Source organism: Cebus imitator, unplaced genomic scaffold, assembly GCF_001604975.1.
Source record: "Cebus imitator isolate Cc_AM_T3 unplaced genomic scaffold, Cebus_imitator-1.0 Scaffold1307, whole genome shotgun sequence".
In the NCBI taxonomy this organism is placed as follows: domain Eukaryota; kingdom Metazoa; phylum Chordata; class Mammalia; order Primates; family Cebidae; genus Cebus; species Cebus imitator.
In genome coordinates, this window is record NW_016108622.1 from 5,770 (window position 1) to 16,142 (window position 10,373).

The 10,373-nt window shown below is 44.7% G+C and overlaps 1 protein-coding gene across 1 annotated transcript in view; it reads left to right on the plus strand.

The window, feature by feature from the left end:
- Window positions 1-10,366, plus strand: part of LOC108298973 (neuroblastoma breakpoint family member 4-like) — a gene marked incomplete at its 3' end in the record, with an annotated part of 16,078 nt that extends 5,712 nt beyond the window's left edge. Inside the window, exons 6-13 of the mRNA XM_037735927.1 lie at window positions 832-883; window positions 1,078-1,172; window positions 1,556-1,750; window positions 2,422-2,658; window positions 6,321-6,372; window positions 7,058-7,230; window positions 7,916-8,152; window positions 10,218-10,366. Of these exons, the coding sequence (XP_037591855.1) occupies window positions 832-883; window positions 1,078-1,172; window positions 1,556-1,750; window positions 2,422-2,658; window positions 6,321-6,372; window positions 7,058-7,230; window positions 7,916-8,152; window positions 10,218-10,366 (1,190 nt within the window). The remainder of the gene's footprint in view (window positions 1-831; window positions 884-1,077; window positions 1,173-1,555; window positions 1,751-2,421; window positions 2,659-6,320; window positions 6,373-7,057; window positions 7,231-7,915; window positions 8,153-10,217) is intronic.
- Between the last annotated feature and the right edge of the window lie 7 nt (window positions 10,367-10,373).

Here is a 10,373-nt window from a genome sequence, read left to right on the forward strand (position 1 = left end):
AAAGATGAGGAGAGGGGGAGGGAAGGAAGGAAGAGAAGGAGAAAAGGAGGGAGGGGAGGAGAGAGGGAGGGAGGGAGGACTAGGATGGAATATTTAATATAAATACAAGAGGGTCAGATAGCTTTCCAATTCTCCCTGGCCCCAATATCAGGTAAGTGGACCGTAGGCATGTGGGACAACTTCATAGCCACCTGTGTACAAAAGGTGTACAGGAGGTATCTGTGAGGCCGCCTAGCTCAGTTCCAACGTCTCTTGTCACCTCTAATGATGTAATTTGTGCCCCTGCACAATGTCCATGGAGTTTCTATGCTTGTCCAAAGTCACTGTCGAAGACAGCCTTGTCCATATATCTAACGATGTTGTTTCCCTGGTGTCATTCTTTTCAGCGTCAGTCTTGGTCTCCTATGAATCAGCTTGTCTTAGCTAGGCAGTCACCCTGATACCAGAAGAAATATAAATTTCTCTTAGAATTCAACCACCAGAATATATAATGAGATAAATCAGTATTGCAGCAACACTTCTGAAGAATACTGAGGGCCATTTTTGAAGACCATGGGGGAAAAGTTTTGTTTAACTGTTTGCACAGAGTTAGGTCAGAGCATATGTGATTAAGATCTATTAGATGAGGGGGACTCTGTCCCATGGGTCTGGAAAGCAGGCTCATCTACTTCTGAAAAGACTTGACCTAGAGCACATTAGAATCTTCCTGTCAGAATATCACATTCTTACACTGAGAATATTGATGTCGCTGTGCTATGACTGGACACTGATTAGGTATCGTGTGAAGGGTGATTTGCTTACTGTGACGTGATCTTCTGAATTTCTTTACAGGGAATCAAAAGGATCATGAGGAAGAGGAAGGGAAAGCTCCAGTGTCTCCCAGGTAACTGTGGATTTGTGGGCTGTTAGCTCAATATTGACACCTGGAGACCACGGATCCAGGAGAAAATCGGATGGGAAGTGATGAATAGAACAATGTCATCTATCCATCCAACTGAAAGTCACCCCTTTAACAAAGTTGTCTTCTTTAGTGTGGTACTTAAATAGGTTTCATTTCCTATTCACTCTCAAGCATAGAAACCCACAATCAGTTGAGCCAGGTAAACTGAACAAGCTCAGGGATTTCCTGATCTCACCTTATGTCTGCCTCTTTGGCATTACCATATTTACAAGTATTTGATAGTACGAAAGAGAATGAAAATAGCTCATGTCATGCTCATAGTTTTGAGAACAAGTGATGTTGAGGATAAAGGAATTCTTTGTGTGAAGATTCAAGAACCTGTATTCAATTGGCCTCTGATGCTAGTTTCAACAAAATGTGTGCAGAAGGGCTGAATGCACTGTGACCTGGCAGTTTCCCATAGGGATCCCTCCATCTCATTACTCGAAAGCTCATTGTCTGTACAGTGGACTGAGCACCTGCCAATCTGTCTCCTGCTTGAGACAGGGAAGGATGGTTGTGTCTCTCTGAGGGCACTGTACTTGTCTTCCTCTGGCCTCTCCTGTGGTCCTCCCTATGGAACCATCTGGGTGCAGTGGTTTTGGTCTTGTCCAGTGTTTATCTTTTGTCTTCTTTACTCCAGGCTGAGCCAGGAGCTGCCAGACGTAAATGAGCAAGAACAGGACTCCTTGGATGAAATTTACTTGACTCCTTCAGTTCAACGTGACCTGTCTGACTGCCACCAGCCTTATAGCAGCACCTTGTTCTCATTGGATGATCAGCTCACATGCTCTGCTCTGGATGTAGCCTGTGAGTACTCCAGCCTGAAGTCATAAAGCTCCAGTGTCTTACCAGGCAGCCTCCACATGTTTTCTTTCTGCAAATTGTGCTGCTGAGACAGGCTGTCAATGCAGGCAGCCCATCTACACTGAGCCTGTTTTCAATCTGGCTCTGGAATCCAGCTACGATCATGTACATCCAGAGGGTGAAACTTCCTCTACTCTTGTCCTAAGTAACTCCTCTGTCACCTGGCTCCTTCTTACAATAGCAGGCTGTGGACATGAAAGCTGGAAAGGGGTTAGGGCTTTTAGCAAGTTCTTGCTCACAGGAGCTTATCTAGATATATTGGCACAACAAATCTACTTGTTTAAGATCTGGAATCTCTCCTTTCTGAAGTTATGTTCCTAACCACATGCTTTCAACAGTGCCATTATCTCTTCTCTGGACACCCACACATGCAGGCAGTTTTGCACAATTATGTCACTTTAGGGACACCTAGCCCTGGAACTGCAGCCCGCGTCAGCTTTCACAGGCACAGACAGGAAAGGTGACATCACCTGCTTTTACCTGATGTCTGTCTGTGTGGCCAGGGTCACTGGAAGGCTTTAGTGAGTGGGAGGGACAGCAGAGATGAGCGTTCTGTGTACATTTAACAATGGGTAAACTTAGATTGTTTCTACTGAAACCCCTTCTCCTTTCAGCTCTCACCCAGGAGAACTGTCCCCAAGGGACCTGCAGTGGAAACTTGAGCTACTACCTGTCAGAGGTGCAGACTTCACAGAAACAGCCGGAGCCAAGCACCTTGGTGCCCAATTGTCTGGGACTACAGCTGGATGAAGGGTTCAACTGTGTGAATGGCTTAGCCAGGCGGGGCCTTTACACCACCACCTGCAGCTTCACAGTGAATGCGGAGTCTGGGACCCAATGTCCCTTTCAAGGTAGGGAAGGAAAGGGGAATAGGAAGCTCTAATCCAGGCCTTGGTGGTCAGGGTGCTATGGGTGGAGGTGAGAATGGGGCCTCTCCGTGCTCACTCAGGGTCAAGTTGAAATCCATGATGCTCCAACCCAGTAAGGTGAGCAAAAGCCTGGGGCTTAAGACAAAACCTTCTCTCAGGGCCTGCGTTTGCCTCTTTCTGGTTGTTCACTTTGGCATAAAAATTTGTCTTTAGGGGATGTAAATCTCTCTTTCCTCATCAGAGCTACGTAAAAAATAGTATCTACCTGTAATAATTGTTGAGCGTATTATTGTAATTTCCAAAGGGCCTGATTCAGTAACAATCGCTCAATAAAACTATATATAGCTGTTATCTAATCCACTTGCTTTCTGCAAAATTTACATTTAGAAAGTGACTTCACAGACTATACATTCTCTGAAGTAGAGCAATTTTGACACTCTCTGTTTTCTAGAGGCACCTTCTCCCTCTGTTTCTCACACATACTCCTCTGCCAGTTTTCTTCCTCTTCTTCCTCATCCCTCATGAAGCCAAATCTCCACTATCAGGCACTTTCAGTGGCAACCTATGAGGCACATTCAGTAACAGTGTAAAGTCTGAGCCCAGGAGTCAGTCTCATGTCATGTCCAGCCCTTTCTTCTCCCTATTTTCTGCTCTTTTTGAAAACAAAGGGCTGCTTTCACGCAGAAACTATTCACCTCATTCTCTTTTATGAAAATCCATTTAGTTCCTCCTCTCCACTCATGTTTACAACGATGTCCTCAATTTCCATCTCACAGAACCCACTTCTGCTCAGATTCCCTTAAAGACCTGGGTCGTGTTCATTCTCACTCTCCATCCCACTCAATATCAACTCCTGGAGGCTTTAGGGCTGCCTGCTCCTCATCTGTCAGGGGATGTCCACAGGTGAAGAATGACGAGACCCCTATCCTTAGGAGGAGGGATGGTCACATGAGATAACAAGCATTATCTGGGTCCATGGAGAGGACACGTGGATGGTGCTCAGTGGTTTTTGGGAGATGTGAAGTCCCTTACAGGTGCCATGATAACTTATTTAAACTGATTTCTTCCCACCGGAATCTCCTTTGCTTCTCTATGGATTCTCACATCCCCAGCCAAGACTCACCCCGCTGGCTCACACACACTCTCACTTACTCATGTTCCCTGGAGTCCAGAGCCTGAATCAAGCTCGAGGTGAGAGGACAGAGTGAATGTTTGTCTTATTCATATTTTCCTTCAACTGTTGATTTCTCCTGCTTTCTAAAAGGCCATTTGTTTCTCCCACACATTTCTTCCACATTGTTCTCATGCTTCTGATTTTTTTTCCAATTTCAATAAACCAAAATAGTGATTATAATGTTACATTCAATATCTCCCATATTCCTGTATAATGTTTTCATTAGATTATGTACCAATATATAAATTAATATCATTTATCACATATCTTATGTATATTAGGTGTGTAAGCCTCATAGGGTGTATATGTATATGCAATGGACCTTATAATGCTGCAAGTCTTCTAAATTCTCGAAGTTTAGGCCTCCCCAGTTCTTTTCTCCCATCAGCTGCTGTAACCTCTGTCTGGTCTCACCTCTGTGTTCCATGGGCTGCCACCCTGCCAGGCCCTTCCATCCCCATCTCCTGTTTGAACTCAGCTCTGATTTAACTTTCAGTTTTATAATATCTTCCCTCCCCAAAGCACAGACTACATACAGGGGATTTCCTTGCTTTTGCCTAATCTACCTGTAAGCTATTTGCTTTCTTAATCCTGTGTTTCTTGAATATTTTTGTGAATCAGGAGTGCCTTGGCATCTTGACAAACTTGTCCTTACTGAGTAATGGAAGAAAGATCAACAAAAAGAAAATATTAAAGTCATTCTGTTGGCTTCCCCTCACAGTTCGGACCTTTTTTCCAAGGACATATTCCTGATTTGACATCCTTTGGGTGGAAGAGAAAGTCACAGTAAGATAATGGATGCAAGGGGAAGCCATTGGCTGTCGTTTTGTTTTCAGAACTGGTTTCAGAGCCCTCTGTTGGGATGAAGAACCCTCCGCAGCTGGAAGATGATGCACTCGAAGGCTCAGCAGACAACACACAAGGGAATCAAGTCACTGGCCATATTCATGCCTCAAGTGTTTGGAAACCCAAGATGATTAAAAGAAAACTCCGGTCCAGCAAGTGGATTCCCTACCCTTCACGCTTACGGTGCAGAGGTAATCACATCTGTGACTCTTAGCCACACTCACTTCTTATTTCTCTCTGTGTGTGGTGACAGCTCATTCTCCCATTGCTTTTTCCTTTCCATTTTTTCTCTCCAGTGGCTGCTGTAAGCTCGTTCTGGTCTTAACTATGTGTCCCATGGTTTCCCACCCTGGGAAGCCTTTTCTGTCCCCATCTCCTCATTCCTCTCTGAACTCTGCTCTATTCCTTATTCTGCTGTCTTGGGAGTCCACTCAGAGCGACAGTAGAGCCAGACCTCCTTGCCCTCATCCATGTGCACAGTTTAGCTGCTCAACATGGGTTTCTTTGACTGGAATTGCACACCCTCCTGGGAAATTTACCTTTCTTCCCAGCATCCCCAACTCCACTGTCTCTTTCTGCAGGGAGCATTGCCTTAATGCATCATTTATACATAGGTTTTCCTCTTGTGTGGGGTTTGGAGCAACACAACTAAGTTAACCCTTAATTGTCTCTTGTTTCTCTCAATGAGAAGTGTCAAAACTTAGCATAAAGAGCCCCACTTAGAAAACGAAATTAGAAACTGCGTCACAGTGGGAGTTCCCTATTGCCCTGAAATCATGTTTGTCTTCAGCTCCAGATGTGCAGCCTGTGGCAAGGTTGATGGAGTTGCCAGGGACTCAGTGTTCTCACCTCATGGACTCATTTGAGCTGACATTACAGAGGGAGGGAGTTCTAGGATGGAATATTTAATACAGATGTCGGTGGGTGAGAGAGCTTTCTGCTTCTCCCTGTCCGCAATATCAGGTTACTGGACCACAGGCAGGTGGGACAAATTCATAGCCACCCGTGTACAGGATCTGTACAGGTGGTAACTGTGAGGCCTCCTAGATTGGTTCCTTTGTGTTTTGTCACCTGTAATGATGTAATTTGTTCCCCTTTACAATGTCCACGAGGTTTCTGTGCTTGTCCACGGCCACTGTTGAAGACAGCCTTGCCTACATATTTAACGATGTTGTTTCCCTGCTTTCATTCTTCTCAGCCTGTCTTAGTCTCCTTTGTCTTAGCTAGGCAGTCACCTTAATACCAGGAGAAATGTAAGTTTCTCTAACAATTGATCAACCAGCATATGTGACCAGATAAATCAGTATTGCAACAAAATTTCTGAAGGGTAGTTAGGGCTTTTTTGAGCACGATGAGAGGAAAGTTTTGTTTGCACAGACTTAGGTCCGAGGACATGTGATTTAGATATATATTAGATGAGGGAGATTTTGCCCCATGGGTCTAGAAAGCAGGCTCATCTACTTCTGACAAGACTTGATCTAGAGTGCATTAGAACCGTCCTGTCAGTATATCACATTCTTACACTGAGGATATTGATGTCTCTGTGCTATGACTGGACACTGATTTGGTGTTGTGTGAAGTGTGACTTGCTTACTGTGACCTGTTCTTCTGAAATTCTTTACAGGAAATGAAAAGGATCATGAAGAAGAGGAAGAGAAAACGCGAGTGCCCCCCAGGTAACTGTGGATATGTGGGCTATTAGATCAATTAAACCTGGAGACCATGGATCCAGGAGAAAATTGGATGGGAACTGATGAACAGAACAACCTCATCCATTCATCCTACTGCAAATTACCCCTTTAACAATGTTGTCTTCTTTATTGTGGTACTTAAATTGGTTTCAACTTCTTAATCCCCCTCAAGCATAGGAACCCACAATCAGTTGAGCCAGGTGAACTGACCAAACTCAGAGATTTCCTGATCTCACCTCATGTCTGCCTCTTTGGCATTATCATGTTTGCAAGGACTTGATAGAAGGAAGGTGAATGAAAATAGCTCATGTCATGCTCACAGTGTTAAGAAAAGTGATGTTGAGGATAAAGGAACTCTTTCTGTGAAGATTAAAGAACTGTATTCAATTGGCCTCTTATACTAGTTTCAACAAAATTTATGCAGAAGTGCTGAATGAACTGTGTCCTGGCAGTTTCCCAGAGGGATCCCTCCATCTCCTTCCTCCCCAGCTCATTGTCCGCCGAGTGCACTGAGCCCTGCTGCTCTTCTCCTGCTTGAGACAGGGAAGGACGGTTATGAAGGCCCTGTATTGGCTTCCTCTGGCCTCTGTTGTGATCCTCGCTATGGAACCAGCTGGGTGCAGTGGTTTTGGTCCTTTCCAGTGTTTATCTTTTGTCTTCTTTACTCTAGGCTGAGCCAGGAGCTGCCAGACGTAAACGAGCAGGAAGTCCCAGAGGACTCCTTGGATGAAATTTACTTGACTCCTTCAGTTCACCATGACCTGTCTGACTGCCACCAGCCTTATAGCAGCACCTTGTGGTCATTGGATGATGAGCTCACATGGTCTGCTCTGGATGTAGCCTGTGAGTACTCCAGCCTGAAGGTCATAGTACTCCAGCCTGAAGCTCCAGTGTCTTCCTAGGCAACCTCCACATGTTTTCTTTCTGAAACGTGTGCTGCTGAGACAGGCTGTCAATGCAGGCAGGCCATCTACACTGAGTCTGTTTTGAATCTGGCTCTGGGATCCAGCTATGATCACGTACATCCAGAGGATGAAACTTCCTCCACTCCTATACCAAGTGACTCCTCTGTCACCTGGCTCTTTCTTACAAGAGCAGGCTGTGGGCATGAAAGCTGGAAAGGGGTTAGGGCTTTTAGCAAGTTCTTGCCCACAGGAACTCATCTAATTATATTTGCACATCAAACCTTCTTCTTAAGATCTGGAATCTCTCCTTTCTGAAATTATGTTCCTAACTACATGCCTTCAACAGTGCCATTATCTCTTCTCTGGCCACCCACACATGCAGGCAGTTTTACACAACTATTTCACTTCAGGGACACCCTAGCCCTGGAACCCCAGCCCCTGTCACTTTGCACAGGCACAGACAGAAATGGTGACATCGCCTGCATTTATATGATGTCTGTCCGTGTGGCCTGGGTCACTGGATGGCTTTAGTGAGAAGCAGAGACAGCAAAGATGGGGGTTCTGGATGCATTTAACAATGGGGTAACTGAGACCATTCCTACTGAAGCCCCTTCTCCTTTCAGCTCCTACCCAGGAGACCTGTCCCCAAGGGACTTGCAGTGGAGACTTGAGCTACTATCTGTCAGAGGTGCAGGCTTCACAGACACAGCCGGAGCCAAGCACCCTGGTGCCCAATTGTCTGGGACTACAGCCGGATCAAGGGTTCGACTGTGGGAATGGCTTAGCCAAGCCTGACCTTTCCTCCACCGCCTGCAGTTTCACAGCCAATGCTGATTCTGGGACCCAATGTCTCTCTCAAGGTAGGGAAGGAAAGGGGAATAGGAGGGTCTAATCCAGGTCTTGGTGGTCATGGTGCTATGGGAGGAGGAGTGACTGGGGCCTTTCCATGCTCACTCATGCTCAAGTTTAAATCCATGTTACTCCAACCCAGTGAGGTAAGAAAGAGCCTGGGGCTTAGGAGAAAATCTGCTCTCAGGTCCTGGGTGGACCTCTATCTTGTTGTTCACTTTGGCGAAATATTTTGCCTTTTGGGGATGTAAATCTCTGTTTCCTCATCAGACCTACCTAAAAAATAGCATCTACCTGTCACCATTGTTGAGAGTATTAATTATTATAATTTCCAAGGGGCCTGATTCAATAACAATTGCTCAGCAAACCTGTAAATAGCTGTTATCTAATCCACTGGCCTTTCTGCCAAATATACATTTAGAAATTGACTTCACAGACTATGCCTTCTCTGAGGTAGAGCAATTGTGACGCTCTCTGTTTTCTACAGACCCCTCTTCCCTTCCTTTCTCACACATCCTCCTCTGCCAATTTTATTTCTCTTCTTCCCATTTCCTCATGAAGCCAAATCTCCACTATCAGGCACTTTCAGTGACAACCTATGAGGTATATTCAGTTACAGTGTAAATCCTGGGCCCACAAGTCAGTTCATGACATGTCCAGCTCCTTCTTCTCACTATTTTCTGCAGTTTTTGAAAACAAAGGGCAAATCCCACATGGAAAGTATTCACATCAGTCTCTTTTATGAAAATCCATTTAGTACATCATCTCCACTCATGTCCATGGCCATGAGTTCAGTTTCCATCCACGGAAACCACATCTCCTCAGATTTTCTTAAAACCCTAGGTAGTGTTCATTGTCACTCTCTGTTCCTCTCAGTATCTCCTCCTGGAGCCCCTGGGGCTGCCTCATGCTGATTTGTGAAGTCATACCCTCAGCAGAGGAATGAGGGGACCCCTGTCCTCAGGAAGAGGGAGGGTCACTTGAGTAAATAAGCACCATACGGGCCCATGGAGAGGACACATAGAAACCACTCAGCAGGTGTCAGGGGATGCACAGTCCCTGAAACGTGCCATGATAACTTATTTAAACTGATTTCTTCCCACTGGAATCTCCTTTGCTTCTCTATCGATTCTCACACCCCCAGCCAAGAGTAACCTCATTGGCTCAGACACACCCTCTCCTACTCACATTCCCTGGAGTCCAGAGCCTGATCAGGCTCCAGGTGAGAGGACAAAGGGAATGCTTTTGTCTCATTCATATTTTCCTTCCCCTGTTGATTTCTCCCACGGTCTAAAGATCATTTGCTTTTCCCACACCTTTTCTTTCTCATTCTTCTCATGTTGATATATATTTTTTTCCAATTTGAATGGGCCAGAATAGTGATTATAATATTATATTTAGCATTTCCCAAAACTCTATATAAGATTTTAATCAGATTAGGACGTAAAGATATATGCATTGATGTAATTTATCTCATATATTATGTATATTTCGTGTGTATGCTACATAGGATGTGTATATATATATACATACATATGTAAACATATATGCAATAAATCATATAATGATGAAACTTTTGTAAATTATCCAGGTTTAAGCTTCCCCCGTTCGGTCCTCTCAGCAGCTGCTGTAACCTCTGTATGGTCTCACCTCTGTGTCCCATAGGCTGCCACCCTACCAGGCCCTTCCATCCCCATCTCCTGTTTGAACTCAGCTCTGATTTAACTTTCACTTTTATAATATTTTCTCTCCCCAAAGCACAGACTACATACAGGAGGATTTCCTTGCTTTTACCTTATCTACCTGGATGCTATTTGTATTTCTTACTCTTGTGTTTCTTGAATATTTTAGTGAATCAGGAGTGCCTTGGCCCCCTGACAAACTTGTCCTTACTGAGTAATGGAAGAAATATCAACAAAAAAGAAAATATTGAAGTCATTCTATTGGCTTCCCCTCACATTTTGGACTTTCTTGTCCAAGGCCACATTCCTGATTTGATGTCCTTTGGGTGGAAGAGAAAGTCACAGTAAGATCATGGATGCCAGTGGATATCATTGGCTATTGTTTAATTTTCAGAGCTGGATTTAGAGCCCTCTGTTGGAATGAAGAACCCTCTGCAGCTAGAAGGCGATGCAGTTGAAGGCTCAGCAGACAACACACAAGAGCATCAAGTCACTGGACACATTCATGCCTCAAGTGTCCCGAAACGAAAGTCTATTAAAAGAAAACTCC